This window comes from Carassius carassius, chromosome 14, assembly GCF_963082965.1.
Source record: "Carassius carassius chromosome 14, fCarCar2.1, whole genome shotgun sequence".
Classification (NCBI taxonomy): domain Eukaryota; kingdom Metazoa; phylum Chordata; class Actinopteri; order Cypriniformes; family Cyprinidae; genus Carassius; species Carassius carassius.
Window position 1 is genome coordinate 26,270,986 of NC_081768.1, and position 16,564 is coordinate 26,287,549.

The window sequence follows — 16,564 nt, forward strand, 5'->3', positions numbered from 1 at the left end:
CACAGAACAATGACACTGACATATTTTAAGATTTGTCAGAGCAAGATATGTTTCAGTTGAGACAGCTCAAACATGTATTTTAGTCTGGGACTAGCTTAAACCTTGTCTGTGAAACAATGAGGGAAAGTATTAATTTAAGGAACATTTAGAACAGATAAAAATATGTGATATAATTTATTAGCTGAGCTGCTTTGTTTACAGCCATTACTGGGGAAACCACTATATTTCTGATGTTCCAAAAGCACCTCCTGCTGGCAGAGAATGAATGTACATTTTCACTAATCCAGTCTCCAGTTTTTGTTCAGACCAATGTGAAAATTCACCTACATAAACCCGTTTTAAATAATATAATAATTTATACTTCCGACTCATCCCTTTTCTTAAAAAAAAAAAAAAATTGTCTGAAGGTTCAATTGTGAGGTTTATTATTTTATAATTTATTTAGTTTTGTTTTTGTTAAAACTTGTATCTCAAAGGTCAATCAATTGTTATTTGATGGTCTACAACATGAAATTATGAAAGTGTCTGCTAAATGAAAAAAATGTAAATGTAAATGAAAGAATCCCATTATAACATGTACTTAAAAAATGTAGTAACATTGAACACAACAATGTGGCACAATTGTGCAGCAGCAAGCATCACGACAAAAAAGCAACCTCAAGGTTGATCTAGGTAATTGTGTGCAAATGTATATCCTACATTTGCCTGAGCCAACAATTCACTAAATCTGCGCCTATATATCGCTAAATCTTTTCTCAGCACTGCCTTCTACTGGCGAGATTCGGTAACCACTATGCTCTCTCTCTCTCTCTCTCTCTCTCTCTCTCTCTCTCTTCAATGATACAATTAGTACTAATTAGTCCTTGATTCCAGGAGGGTGTACACTCTTAAGGGACTGCACCTTTAGAGTTCAATATAGAACTGTAAATATGATCTTCGAACTATCAAAATGTTTCAATGTTGAACTTTTATAAGTACTATAATGTTCCATTGGTTATTTTGGTAGTTATTTTTAGAACCTTTGTTGTGGTAAAAGGTTCATATTTAAATCTAGCATATAGTTCTAAGATGTAAAAACTCGACTGTTGAGGCCTACAGTTAGAATACATGTTGCTTGTTACAGTAGTAAATCACTAATCCACATACTCAGTATATTTTATTCAGTTACTAATTGTGATGTAAGGTGCAGTTGTGACCTCCATCAGTTTAACCTTGACACATAGGATTTTTTGGTGAGTACAGTTGATACAATTCCCACCCCACATATCTCTAAATTGCACAATAACCTTGAAGGGCAGCATGTTGTTGTCCACTTTTAAGGTGTACAAATTTAAATATCACAAAAATCTAAGTTTAGTTTTGTGTTCATGAACGATCATTAAGCTGTTTCATCCCCAGCGGCGCCAGGGGGGTCTTGGGGGGGTCTCAAGATCCTGCCAAAAAAAAAAGCCTTGACCCCCCATTTGACCCCCCATCCTCTTCCTGATTAAAAAATATATATCTGGGATAAAGATTAAAAATGTTTCTCTTTAAACTACACAGAACAATAATAAATAATAATTATTTCGACATTTATTCGTACACTGAACCGAGAACTGTTTCTGTCGGACGCGTCCGATTCGAGAACCGAGGAGCTGATGATATTGCGCATGCGTGACTGACACACAGAGCGTCTGAACCGAACTGATTCTTTTGGTGATTGATTCTGAACTGATTCTGTGCTAATGTTATGAGCGCTGGTAAACCGAAGGCTTGAATGAAGGGCAGTCATCGCCAATGACATTACATCGAGCGCAAAATAACCGGTGAACCGTTTTTTTTTTTTTTAACTGGTTTATTTGATCGAACTGTCCGAAAGAACCGGTTCACTTGAGCACCTGCTTCTTTGCCCCTTAAGTGCCCTTTTGTCAAAGCAAAATTTCCTCAAATTTTTTTTGTAATAACATTCCCTTTTGTGAATGCCTGCCCACGCCCAATCATAATATTAGTACAATTTATTAATAATAATTTAGTTGTAAATAAAATGACCAACATGACCTTTCACCTGACGACGACGACCTCATCCGAGCGGGACGATTCCTCACGACGCACGCACATTTTTTAATTGCTAGAGGATATTTTCAACACCGTGGCAGCTGGTAAGTGGTGTTTCATTCTCAGCGAAGTGATTTTGATGTTTACTTACTTATAATTATTTTACAAGGACGATGTGATGTGAGAACATGCAGATATGTTGTTTATTTTGCTGTGTGTAGAAGTAACACTAGCGTGCTGTTTGAGGGAGAAAAGTTTCACAGGCATCGAAGGGTCTGGTCTTTTTTATGTTATTTGACTAAACTTTTATTATATTACAGTATTTATTTTTTAACACGTAGAGTGCCTTAAAAATAATTATCACAACACTGGTAAGGCCTATTCAGATTTTCTCATTCTCTGAATTATCATTATAAAAATAAAAACAATTCAGAAGTGAATTAAAATATATTTATATTTTTTTCTCTACAATAGCAAAAGTGTTTACAACAGCAAGACCACTCTAGCCTGTAAACTCAATAATATCCCTCTGGAAATAAATGTAAAAATATCAATGCCAATAAAAAATGCATAATATACCTGACATCAAAGTGCAGTGTGAAGGAGATGAATAACACTTGTAGCCTGTCATTTGTTTACATTGCAAAGGTGTTCAATTTTAGACAACTACAACAATAATAATAATATTAATCACTATATTCCAGTGTATCAGTTTTTTAATGTTTTGTATCAATATTTAAGGTGGACTTATTGATTAGGTGCAAGAGTAGTAGTGATGGTTAACCCTCTGGAATCGATTAACGCATATACGCGTTATGAGTCATTTTCTCCTGATAACCCCGAAAAGAACTTAAATTACACTTTCAGTTTTAATCGTACAGATAAGAGCAAAACATCAATCGAATCTGTAAAGGGTCTACTTTTTTTTGCATACAGACATAACAACAAAACTTTGTGCACTAATAAAATAAAGATAACAAACAAGGTGCGCTGTCTGCAGCCTTTGTCTGCGCTGATCTTCTTTTACAAACACGTCATTTAAATGAACCTTAACTCCGTGAATACTCAACGAAAAGACATGAGAGAGATATCTATAGAAAGCTTGAAATGTCTACTTTTAAACTAAACAAGTGCCGCCGAAAACAGAATAATAGGTTAATGCTGAAATAGTAAATTCGGCCTTGTTCCTAGATCGACAGAGAGTGGAAAGTAATAGATCTAATGAGGAGATGGAGATAGAGGAAGAAAAAGAGGGAAATGTAGAGGCACAAGTGACAGAAAGAGAGCAGGTAACAGCAAGCCAGGAGACAGAGGCTGGTGAGAAAGAGGAAAAAGTAGAGGCACAAGTGTTTTCTATAGTTTTTACTATAACATCTGTTCTTAATTATTCTGTAGAACAGAGAAGAAAAAGCCATCAGGTTGGGACAATTTAAGACATTTCAGTTTCTAATCCCAAAACTATTATTATTTTAAACTTTTAAAATTGTCTTGTCTATTGTTTCTTTTTCAAAACTGCATCAAAGCAATTGCTGCTGTATCAATACATAATCATCCATATCGATACACGAATCAGCAAGGAATGCATCACAATATATTGCTGTATTGATATTTTGAACAGCGCCATTTAAAGCCTTGTTCCATGTGCCCCTTTTATACTTTGAGCACCTGCCCCTCCAAAGGTCTCTGCACGGCCCTGCTCAGAGGGAGTGTCAGCTACATTAAAAAAGTTAACATCTTAAGTCATTTGTGAATTAATGCGTATTTGAGACGCAAACTCTTTCAAACGATTCAGTTCGATTTGGTGAACTGGTTCAAAAAGATCCGGTTACATCTAATGATTCGTTCGTGAACTGGATATCACTAAACTGTAGTGTTTTGAAATCTCACAACAGATACGGAAGAGAAGGCAATGCTGAATAAAGTCGTAGTTTTTGCTATTTTTGGACCAAAATGTATTTTCGATGCTTCAAAATATTCTAACTGACCCTCTGATGTCACATGGACTACTTTGATGATGTTTTTCTTACCTTTCTGGACATGGACAGTCAGTGTTGGGAAGGTTACTTTGGAAATGTAATAGGTTACAGATTACAAGTTACCCTGTTTAAAAAGTAATAGTAGTGTAACTTTTTCAATTACTTTATTAAAGTAATGTAACTAATTACTTTTGAGTACTTTTTGAATACTTTTCTAAATTTGTGAAAATTAAAGAATAATAAATAAAAGCATATACATCAACTTAAATACAGTTATCTAATAAGCATGTGACGTATTCTGTGTAATAAACTCCTGAAACATTGGTGTTTTTTGAACTGCTGTCTTTGTATATGATGATAGTTTTCTCAAAATAAGTAAAATGCACATGAAGTGACACAGAGCAGTTCTAGAAATTACGTTTATGTGCTCGTGTACTCCTATATTGAGGCGGCAGAGGTTGAAAACACTGCGAGCTTCAGTAGGCCTTTGTGTAGTAAATGAAACCATGTCTTTGCCATTAATTTACAGCAGGGGCGGACTGGGAAAAAAATTCAGACTGGAAAATTCAAACTCATACAAACAAATTCATGGACAAAACTATTTTTTGTATGGACCTGACATAAAAAAGGTTTAAATCTTTAATTTGGGGACATGCAAAATAATTATAAGTTCTCTCCTGAACTGCACCTTCACTTCCATTTTTCTCTTCAGTCTCTTTATTTTGCCCTGTTATCCATCTCTCTCATGACTTTAATACTCAAGATTGAACAAAACTATACTTTACAATGCAATACTCTACAATACTACAATATCTTTATAGAAAAATCCTAATACTGTACACGAGTCATGTTTTCCCTTACAAAAAATTACCATGCTTTTATCAGCCTATATAAAAGTAAAATAACCTTGTTTTGTTTTTGTTTTTTGCAAATGGATTTTTATTTATTTTTAAATAAATACATTTGTAAAATAATTTTACATTTTTGGTTATCACATTTAAACAATAGTAACCATTTTCTCTGGATTTATAGTTAAATATTAAAATGTAAATTTTCGTAAGGGTTGTGTTGTTGTCTGTCGTAGCTCCCCCTAAACCTATAAAAAAAAATTGGATTTTTTTTCAGCTAAATTACTACTGTAACATTACAACAGATAATAATGATGTCCTTTATAGAGTATTTTGAGTGATGACTGATGAGCAACGTGCTGCTGCTTGATTAAATAAATAAAAAAAACAAAGACAAAAAAGCATCTTTACAGATGAAACTGACCTGAAACCCTGAACAGGAGTTCTGCTTCTCTGCTCCAGCTGTGCGCTTCCACACTCCACTCTCTCGCATTGATTAGGGGCTACCTCTGATCCAAACCGTTTGGCGGAGGCGCGGAGAGCGCGCGAGTCACAACTAACACTTCATGACTTATTAGAGAATTAATTATCAAATGACGGATTCGCAAATGATCGCTTTAGTACATTCGGCAGGCAATTATACAATAATGATATTAAATAGTGGGGCAAAATCGGCTGCCAGGCCACCGGGAATTGTCCCGGTTCTCCCGGTTCTCCCGGTGTCCAGTCCGCGCCTGATTTCCACAGACACGCAGAATGTGCAAGTCATATATTGCATTTTTGGGGCTTTATATTCACAGACACTAGTCGATGTCATGTTTTGATTCAAGTGTACTGACCTACTTTTGATTTAGTCATCCAAAATGTGGCATATTCCGTCCGCGTTAGGCATTCCGTTTTTATGACTGGATTCTACGAATTAGACTGTATTTCCGCATCCCGGAAATTATTAGGGCGGTATGTCTCAGAAAAGTCAGTGCAATTTGGGAAATAAATCAGTTAAATCTGTATGTGGATGTGTGTAAATATTCAAATGTAATCCCCTTTGTAATCGTAAAAAATTTCATAAGTAACTGTAATTTAATTACTCATTTTTTCTTAGTAACTGTAACTAATTACAGTTACAATAATTTTGTAATTAAATTACGTAACGCCGTTACATGTAACTAGTTACTCCCCAACACTGTGGACAGTATACCGTACACACAGCTTCAATGGAGGGACTGAGAGCTCTCGGACTAAATCTAAAATATCTTAAACTGTGTTCTGAAGATGAACGGAGGTCTTACTGGTTTGGAACGACATGAGGATGAGTCATTAATGACATCATAAAAATTTTTGGGTGAACCAACCCTTTAAAGTTTGAGCATATTGTTTGCAAACTGCAATTGATTAATTAATTAAAAACAAAGTAGTTGATATGCTGTGTTGTTTTTGTTGTTTAGTAGCAGTAATATGCAGTTATTAGCCGTGTCGACTGTATTTTTTGTTAGTTTTCATGAGACCCCCCTTGAATTGACTAGGACCCCCCACTGGCCCCCCAATCAACATTGTCTGGAGCCGCCACTGTGTTTCATGTTTATCTGATAGGACAGCACGTTTTTTAAGCCATGCAATCAAAAGTTTGTCTCTAGATGGCGATAGAATGTAATAAAAAGACAACGGAAGCATGAGAACATAGGAGACCAAAGGACAACAATAATATGTTTATTTGTGAAAGTGTAGTAAACTCTTTTATTCATACAGAATATTTATTAATTTATTCATAAAGAATATAGCATATGACTACAAAATAAATAATTATATATGCAGGTGGATGTAAAGAGCTTTGCTGTAGAGCATTACACAATAAAGCTCTATATAAATGCCTCATTAATTCATTATTATATTTACAGTGCAGCTAGTAAATATTAAAACACTATAAGGTGAAAACAATATATATACACAATGTTTGTGGTCCTTTTCCACACAGGTGGGGTTTCTATGGACTTCAGTTTTGTGTCTACTTAGTTTTGTCTTTCATTGACAATGTTTGCACTTTAGTCCATTTAGTCCATCAAGGAATCCTGATTACGAATTGGGTTCATTATGTGAGTAATTTAAGTTGAATTTAAACAGACTACCTTCAATTTGGGTAGAAAGCAATATGATTTATGGTTTCTTTACACTTAATATGAAGTATATTCTGATAAAAGATTGTTTGATTAGGAAAGGAATACTGATAGTATAGGGTGACCATATGAGCCATTTTCCCAGGACACGTCCTTGCCAGGATTTTTATATTGCCTAAAATATCCAGATTTTGGCTGTTTGTGCTGTGCAGATAGATCATTGTATGACATTCATTAGAGCTACTGTATAGAGAGCAGAGCAGACGGCTCCTTATGCATTCAAATCACTGTCTTGGTACTTTGGTGTCATACAATGATCGGTGCGCAGCAATGCTTCAAGATGAATGAACAAACAAACACCTAGCATGTACGTGTATTTGCATTTCTTTGATCGTTCTCTGTAGATCTCACCTTCTCACACGCCACACGATTGGTTGCTTATGTACCATACCTGCATGTTATTGGTCAAACTACTTTGGATGTTTTAGGAAATATAGAAATCCTGGTAAGGAAGCATCCTGGGAAAATGGCTCATATGGTCACCCTATGATAGTACCTTTTCGTTTTCTCTCAAGCACTTGATCAGAATCCACAGCATGAGCAGAAGTCATCACCATTGGCTCTGTTCTGCTGGGGCTTTGTTGTCTCCTCTGCCTTTGACATTTAGATGGACCGGCTACCTTTTGGAGAGAAGATCACACTTGGATGAAAAGACCCAACAGCAGTTGTGCTCTTGTCTTCTCTCGTCACAGAGATTACAACACAGCAGTGAGCAATTGCATGAGTTTTCCTGAATTGAACAGAAATCATTCTCAAATGTCAAAGAAACTGAGCTTGCATGATTGATAACTAAAAGAGTGTAAATTAGAGTAATAATCCACAAGATGCTGATGATTTTACAATGGGTAAAAGACATGGATCTTTCCTACTCTTCAATACATTTTCATGTCTCTGTCATAATATTTTGGAAAATATCTTACTGTAGAAAAAAGATTACAGAAATACATTGGCTAGAACTGACTTGTTGCTTTTGAAAATTGCAGAGCTATTAATAAGATACAATGGGTTAATGTCCAATAAACACTTATTATGCTACCTGGAAAAACAAAAACAAACAAGTAATCCAAGTACTAATATATGCATACTGAAGCTTTAATATAGAAAGTGTTTATTGTAATTTTTACAGCATAAGTGACTCAATCCAAATTTAGAAGTGGAACTGTTTTATAACGTCACTTAAGTACATAGATAGCCAGTAGATTTTTGTCAGTCTCTGTTCAGTTTCCCAGAAACCCATTTCATAAGGCTGGTATTTGTCGGCACCTCAATACGCGACTGTCCAGGACAGAAAATTCCCTCCTGCTGCTGGCACTTCTTATGCAATGCTGCCCTCTTATGATGCTGGGCACTTATTATTACACAACTCTTCCTGTGCACCACTGACTAAGGAATGCACACACACAAAAAAAGACATTGGTCCAGCACTGGTGACATGAACTGCCTAACTTACATATGCATCTGGTGTCCTGTAGATATAGAATAATGTCTAACAGATGGTATTCAATAACATTTTCCAAACAAATCATAATTATCACATGTTATGTATGGGAACAGACGCTAATGAAAATATCTTTTTTTTTTTCTTCATGGAAAAGCACCATCAAACGTCTACACTAATCAAGTATTGAATATGCCAATAAGAATGACATGTGGGACATATATGTGTTTAATAAGTAACACAAATAAGAGAGCAAACAGTCCTTTTTCTTGTGTAAGTACAGGTACTTCATCAGTTCATGGTGTGCCCATCTCTGGAAAAGATCAGGCTGGCATGCAAACATTATTATATTTTACAGGCTCGGGCTGTTCAGGAAGTGGATGCTTTGTGTCTGTTCACAAAGAGTAACAATGATCAGTTTGTTTCCACAGCATTAAGAGACGGTGAAGGGGCACACAGTTATCTTTTCTGTTAAATAAGGAAGTGGTGCTTTAGCAGCATGTGTCAGCATGAATCAAGGCTGGACAGTTTTACACCACAGCTGAGCAAACAGGACTGCAAATATGGACTGCTTCTGAATTTGATTCCCATAAATGATTCTTCTTCCTTGGTTCCATTAACATACTTTTCAGAAAGAAATACTTGGGAAACTTTAAAACAATTGTTTTTGCAATCAAGTAGCATAACAGACTGTTTTGCAGAGCTAAAATAACTGGAAGCCTTGTTAGAGCTGTCAATATGGTTTTTGAAGACCAGGTTGCTGCAATACGCTGGATAAAGTCAAACATGATGCACAAGTACACATCTATCTAGTTTTCCCCATAATAAGAACTAGTAAACTCCACCTGAGTGGACTAAATTGGGACAGAATATAGAAAAAAAGCTTTGAAGTATGGGTACAAAGAATCTAACAGTGTGGTAATGAATGCGCAAAGGTTTGTGAAAAGAATAAGGGCCTTTGACTAATGAAAAGGACTTTTGAAGCCGACCTGGTGTTAGTTGTAACTAGGGTGACCAATACTAAAGTTGTTCGTTTGTACTATTTTCCATGGATGAGGACACAAAAGAATAGGATTTTATAAGGTTCAGAGATGTTGTAAGACGATTACAGTCACTCTGAAGCCATGCAATATACCCCATAGAGGGAACTGACATGAATACAGAAATGTGTGGCTTGATTGTGTCTGAGGAACAGATTATTCTGTTAACTGTAATGCATGCTGTCAGTCATACCTTTTCTGGACATTGTGCTGATTTGTAAGAGTCCAGGATAGGTGGCAGTAAACTGACATGATAAATATCTCCAGTTTTAATTGTCATAATCAGCCCAGTGAAGCTATGAAGATGTTGACAAACTACATGAAAATGAACTTTTTGTTTGTTTGTATGACATCTGAGTTGAAAAAAAGAGATAGATCTATCAGAGAAATACATATTTGATTTGTTTTAGCTTAAATTAAGTTTTCACCATAATAACCTTTTTGCAGTTGACTTAAATATGGATAAATACTGTAACTCTCAACTGATATGAAGTCAAAATGCATATTAAAGAAAGTCATTTTGGATAGAGCCAACCACCTAAATTCATAATTTTGAAGGTTTTTTTGTTATTACACATTATTCCCATACACAATTCAAATAATTAAGTTATTGAAGCTTTCGATATTATGTACTAAACCAAACTAGTGTTTTTATATGTCTTTGAGCGTCTTTGCATTAGAACCACCCCAATATAGCAAACAGCCTTTCTAACAGCTAACTAAACACAGTAGTGTTAACTGCAGTACATGCATTTGTTATAACAGACGCTAAACCTCAAGAATTAGCAATGTTCTGAATGACTTTAAGTATTTTTTTCATTGTTAAACTCAATCTACAGTTACAGCTACTCCACAGAAAGAGCTCAAAGTTCAGTGTGATGAGTTTCAGTCCTGATCTGTGTTGAAGTGGTTGTTGCCCGGGCGCGAGCTTCACAACCTCAGTTCTTTTAAAAGCTTGTAGCCCATTCATTTCACTTTGTTCACTGTAGGAGCGTTGTGCTCAGGTTTTTCCTACTTAAGTTAATATTTGTAAGAAGTCTCCCCATTTAAGGTTTGTAAAGACTAGCGGCAGAAAAAGGAAGGACGTGCGATCTGTCTTTCACACAATAACATTATTGTTACCTTTTTATGTTTCTGTTTTATTTTCAAATTCATCGTGTGTTTTGAAGATGTAAACAATTTACTGTATAATGTTAGAATGTCTAGAATTGAAATGTTAATAAAATAAATGCAACACTTGGGCCTAGAGGAGATTCTGTAAGGCATACCCAATATAACCAATAATTCATATAGGGCCTAAAGTTGTACGGCATTTTAAAGCTACTACTGGTTGTTCACAGATGTTCTTTCAATAATAATAATAATACTAATGAAAACATGTCTTTTCAATTTTATTATCAGAAACCTTATAAATGACCTGGAACAACACACAGCATATAAACACACGTTGCTAAATAAATACTGTACACGGCTGGTTCGTCGATCAAACAGTCACCGAGTGCATTACACACAAACTTTTAACAAGTTTCAGATATTAAGTGTCTATTCTAAGGCTTTCAGACAGTGTCGCCTTGAAGGCTATTGTTTTCTGGCCCAAAGGAAGGACCATGGCCTCTGGATGCCTTTAACCGGTCGACATTCGCATCCTCTTCCACAGATCATAACAAACATCCGTCATTCAGCCCATCAAAGTGAAAACAATAGCAATGTGCAAAAACACTACTGCTTCTCATTCAATGCGTAAAGGTAACCTGCAAAAGTTCAGTGATCAGCAATACAGCTCAATCTAGAAAAAAAACAAAAAACATTCAGTCAGTCCATTAAAAACGCTGTGTGTGTAAGCAAAGGATGTGTTCTTGCGTTCAGTCAGACATGTTTATTTATTGTTGCTTTATGTGCGCTGCGTCATAAGGTCGTTTTTTGGCCAGTGCATCGCGTGCATCGCGATATATATCTATATATACAGTACAGAACAAAAGTTTGGAAAAATTACTATGTTTAATGTTTTTGAAAGAAGTTTCTTCTGCTCATCAAGCCTGCATTTATTTGATCAAAAATACAGAAAAAAATGTAATATTGTGATATATTATTACAATTAAAAATAATTGTTTTTAAAGTTATTATACTTTAAATTATCATTTATTTCTGTGATGCAAAGCTGAATTTTTAGGATCATTATCACACGATCCTTTAGAAATCATTCTAATATGATGATTCATTATCAAAGTTGGAAACAGTTCTGCTGCTTAATATTTTTTCAGAAAGTGATACTTTTTTAGGATACTTTGATGAATAAAAAGTAAAAAAAAAAAAAAAAAAAAAAAAGAAGCTATGTTTTTAAAATATAAATATTTTGTAATAACATACACTACTGGTCAGTAATTTGGGGTCAGTCATTTTTTTTCTTTCTTTTTTTTTAAAAATAAAATCAATACTTTTATTCAGCAAGGATGTGTTAAATTGATAAAAAGTGATAGTAAAGAAAATATATTATAAGAATATATATTATTAGATTTTTTTTATTTTTTTTAATAAATGCAGTTCTTTTTAACCTTTTATTCATCAAATATATTAGACAGCAGAACTGTTTCCAACACTCATAATAAATCAGAATATTAGAATGATTTCTAAATGATCATGTGATAGACTGATGTTACATGTGACACTGAAGGCTGCAGTAATGATGCTGAAAATTCAGCTTTGCATCACAGGAATAAATTATTTTTTTTAAAGTATATTCAAATAGAAAACTATTATTTTAAGTTGTAATAATATTTCACAATATCACTGTTTTTTCTGTATTTTTGATCAAATAAATGCAGGCTTGATGAGCAGAACATTCAAAAACATTAAAAATAGTAATGTTTCCAAACTTTTGGTCTGTACTGTATATATATATATATATATGTGTGTGTGTGTGTGTGTGTGTGTGTGTGTGTGCGTGCGTGCGTGTGTGTGTGTCAAGATTTTAAGCCGCACAGTCAAGTTAAAAACTGTTGCCCAAAAGAAGAACGCGTCCTGTGTCCGAGAGCCACATATTCATTAAAATTGAAGTTCAGCTTTTACAAAGGCGACTCAATATTCTATATTACATTGCGCTCCGTCCAACGCAAGTACGCATTCTGTGTGACATTATTTCTAAAAGCAAATTAGGTGACTTTTGTGTTTGACACATAACTCGTGAACTGAAGACTTCACAGTGGACCTTTCGGTGTGGAATGAAGTAGGCTGAGTTCAGATAATCAGCTTTTAATATGAGGCAGAGATGACAGTTTATCCACTTTCCCAAAAGCAGCAGCACTCTCCACACCTTTGAGCCACTCTTTACACTTCCGCATGACAGTCTCGTCCACGTCTCCATCCTCCTCCTCGTACTCCACATCATCATATTTATACTGATCGTTGAGGAGGGAGATCTTCACAATGGTGCTAATGTCATTGGAACCGTCCAGTTTGGCAACAGGTCCGGAGCTCTTGTTACTGGAGCTGCCCTGAGCTCTCTTGGACGGGAAAACCCGCCGGTGTCGCAAGTCCGCGGAAGCGCAGCACTTCTGTTGCTTGGCCATCATCTGCTTTTCCAGGTTGCGCTTTTGGATGACCAGGATGGCTTCGGGGGTCAGGCTGAGGGAGAAGTGGATCTCTTGCTCGCCGCCTTCTTTTGCTAGAGAGGTCCTGGAGGCGTATTTATGGCTGGACTCTCCAGAACTGGACCGCGGGACGCTTTCGCATGAGGTAGCCAAGGGTTTGGGGACGCTCAACCACGAATGTTTGCTGTCCGTCTCGGGATCTGGAGGCACTCTGCTCGGCTTGCTTCGTCCCAGCTGCTTTAGATTGGCCGATGTCCACGATGTGGATAGTTTATCTTTCTCAGACTCCTTGTCGTCTCCTGTCCTTTGACTGAACGTGGGTTGAGGAGGTGCGACATTGTCCCTGCTCTTCTTTTTCCTGAACAGCTCCTTTGTAGGCGAGGATATCCGTGAGTGCAGGTTTATTGGTGGAAAAGGCATTTTGAACGCTATCGGTGCGCGAAATAATGAAGTAATAATCTGTGCGTGAATGATGGGAGAAATATTGGTCCATTCACCTCGGTCCACCTGATCTTTGGGTTTTAGACGCAGTAGTCCATCTCGCTCCGCATCTCTCTGCTAGACTGACAAGGGGCGGGGCATCTGCGGGCTTTATCTGGCGTCGCGCAGAAGGGGCGTGGTCACAGCATGCTCAACAGAGCCATGCTCACATAAGTGCCTCTATGAATGTACCTACTAAAAGCTCGTTGCATTACACACGATACAAGATAATACAGTCAAGTTCTCACTGTTGTAGCTGCGTAATCACTTGTGTGGTTCATCAGTAACCATTGAATGTCATGAACATTTATATTTAGCTATAGCTATATATATACTAAATTGGCTTGAATAGATTAAAGCTTTAAAGTATAGATTAAAGAATCGAATAGATAGAATAGATTAAAGATTAAAGCAAGTTTTAACACAAATAATAATTATAAATAAATTATAGGTATAGTTTTACATGTTAAGCTCTGCATTTTTTTCTCTCATTTACTTCTATTAATGATGTCTAACTATAACTTTGGTTTTTGCTCTTTTTTAAAGAAAGTTTATAAATACATTCTTGTGGTAGTCAGAATTACACAACTAATGCTGTTATATTGAAAACTGAATATGAAATATTAATTTGCACTTAAGTGTCCGAATAAGTTTTGGGATAATGATTATCTGCACATTATTCTTTAAAGAATAGGAACAGGATATCAGATTTGAAATAGTGATGTATTGGCATGGACGCTGATGCAATCGACGGCACTTTTTTTTTTTGTTTTTTTTGCTGATTGTCAATATTTTCTCCTTGGTGACCTTGGCATAACACAGAGGAGGATAAAGACAAGCAACCTCCATCATTATTGATCCGTCGCCCCCCCAATGACAGGCGTTCTGTCACCCAGCCACTGTGAAGTGTTCCAGCTCCAGTCAAATGAGGGGGAAATCAATAGGCTTATCTTTAATATTAAGCAGCACACAAAGAGTGCTTCTTTCTCACAAACAACGTCCAAAGATTGCCATCAGAATGAAATCAGAGATTACAGTAAAACACTTTCATATGAATCAAAACGAACTAAGATGAAAACTGATGGTTTGCAACCCGATGTGAAATGGCTTACATATTCTCACTTTGTGTTTTTTGGAGTGTAAAATCTAAAGCATCTTCTCAGCCATAGGCTGGAGGGTCTATCCACAGTTATACCCACAATCTTACCAAGGTAATTACTGACACGTGACCAGCATTGTGCACAGAAGTGTGCTGTGGAGGAGGAATGCTCAAGAACACAGAGCACTCCCACAGTTGTCATGGAAACCGCATCTGTGGAAACACAAGTCTCCTTGCTTAGGCGGTCTAAAAACAGACCGGCCGCTCCAGGTTATTAGGTCATGTGAAGAACATGTGAGGCTCGGAGGTAAGGAACAAACCTGTACATGGTATAGGTTTATTAAACAGAAACGTATAGTAGATTCTTGAGCACAGAAAGAAAGCGCAGGTTATAGGGATGGAACACCATCAGCTGATCTCCAGAGACTCTGAGTGTGTGGTGAGATAGATGTCTGAGCTGCCCTGGGCTCAAACAACCAACATTATTATTCTGAACACATCAGTCAGAAGTTTATAACATTTCACACATTAACTCTCTGTTAAGAAGACAAATAACATCAGAAACCAATGAAAGGACACATTTTGAGGATTGCATTTATTCATTTGGTGTATTTTATACGGAAAGGTAGGATTGCATTGGTAGAAATGCATTTTTTTTCCGTACAAAAGTGAACAGTAGTATTCATTCATAAACATCACATGTAATAACAAGGCACTTTTTTACTGACAGTGTATCATCTATTAAGCATTTATCTGCCACACACAAAATAAAAATAACAAAAAAACCTTAGGGAAAAAAAAAAGTAAGGCTAGCAATAAATGCATATATTACATATTCACCCTTAATATAACACAATGTTCATTTAAAATTATTATATTAAGACAAAAGAGCAAATGTTTTCAGGTCACGGAGGACAGGGTGGCTTGGAGATGAAAGGGAAAAACAAACTTTTTTTTTTAAACATTTACTCTGCAGGTCTGGTCGTCAGATGAAGTACTGGATAGTTTAGCTCAAACAGGAGGTGAAACACTTAATAACAGCATCCCTGTGAAAACAAAAAAGACATTTATGCTTACAGCTGATGACTCGATAAACATATGGATGGGGGGGGGGGGTCACAGGCAAAATCCAGAGAAACAGATGGATAATGAAAATACTGATTATGAAAACCAGACCTAATCCCAAATAAACTCATAGCTGCATGTTAATGCGCTTTATTACCTCAACATTCAATTGAATTCCTTGTTCTGAGGAGAAAAAAACCCGGCTTGCTTTGAACAATTTTTTTTCTTTGTTGTAGTTAGACAGAGCTCTTGCATATTTTATTGTGTTTTGGCGGGAATCCATCGCATGACCAACCCCCTTGTGGAGTGAGGGTTATAGATTTTGATGACAGTAGTGCACTTTTTGGGGCAGTCATTTTAGTAAAAGATTTTAGTAAAAGATTTGGTAACGCTTACAATAAGGTTCCATTTGTTCATATTTGTCAATTGCATTAGTTAAGATAATTAAAAATAGCTCTAAAGCATTTATTAATTTACATTTATAAATATTAAAATCAAAAATTGTATCTGTTAATATTACTTAATTGATTTTAATTAACATGAACTAACGATTAACAGCTGTCCTTTTAGTAACTAATGTTAACAATGATAAATACTGTAACAAAAGTATTGCTTGTTGTAGTAACACTTTATTTTAAGGTGTCCTTGTTACACATACTTACGATTATATTAACAGTAAATTATGCATAATTACATGCAAGTAACACTAAGCCAAACCTTAACCATATAGTAAGTAGTACATATAGTTAAATAATATTATTCAGTGCCTAAAGGTATGATTACACTGTAACAATGGCACCTTAAAATAAAGTGTAACCCTTGTTGT

At 35.9% G+C, this 16,564-nt stretch overlaps 2 protein-coding genes across 2 annotated transcripts in view; both read right to left on the minus strand.

The window, feature by feature from the left end:
* Positions 1–12,443: 12,443 nt before the first annotated feature.
* LOC132156620 (proline-rich protein 18-like) lies at positions 12,444–13,669 on the minus strand. The gene has a single exon (XM_059565562.1). The coding sequence runs from the start codon at positions 13,512–13,514 to the stop codon at positions 12,750–12,752; it is 765 nt and encodes a 254-aa protein (XP_059421545.1). The 5' UTR covers positions 13,515–13,669; the 3' UTR covers positions 12,444–12,749.
* Positions 13,670–15,253: 1,584 nt separating this feature from the next.
* LOC132157445 (vesicle transport protein SFT2A-like) overlaps positions 15,254–16,564 on the minus strand; it is a 42,831-nt gene continuing 41,520 nt past the window's right edge. Inside the window, exon 8 of the mRNA XM_059566803.1 lies at positions 15,254–15,719. Coding sequence (XP_059422786.1) covers positions 15,680–15,719 — 40 coding nt within the window. The 3' untranslated portion in view covers positions 15,254–15,679. The remainder of the gene's footprint in view (positions 15,720–16,564) is intronic.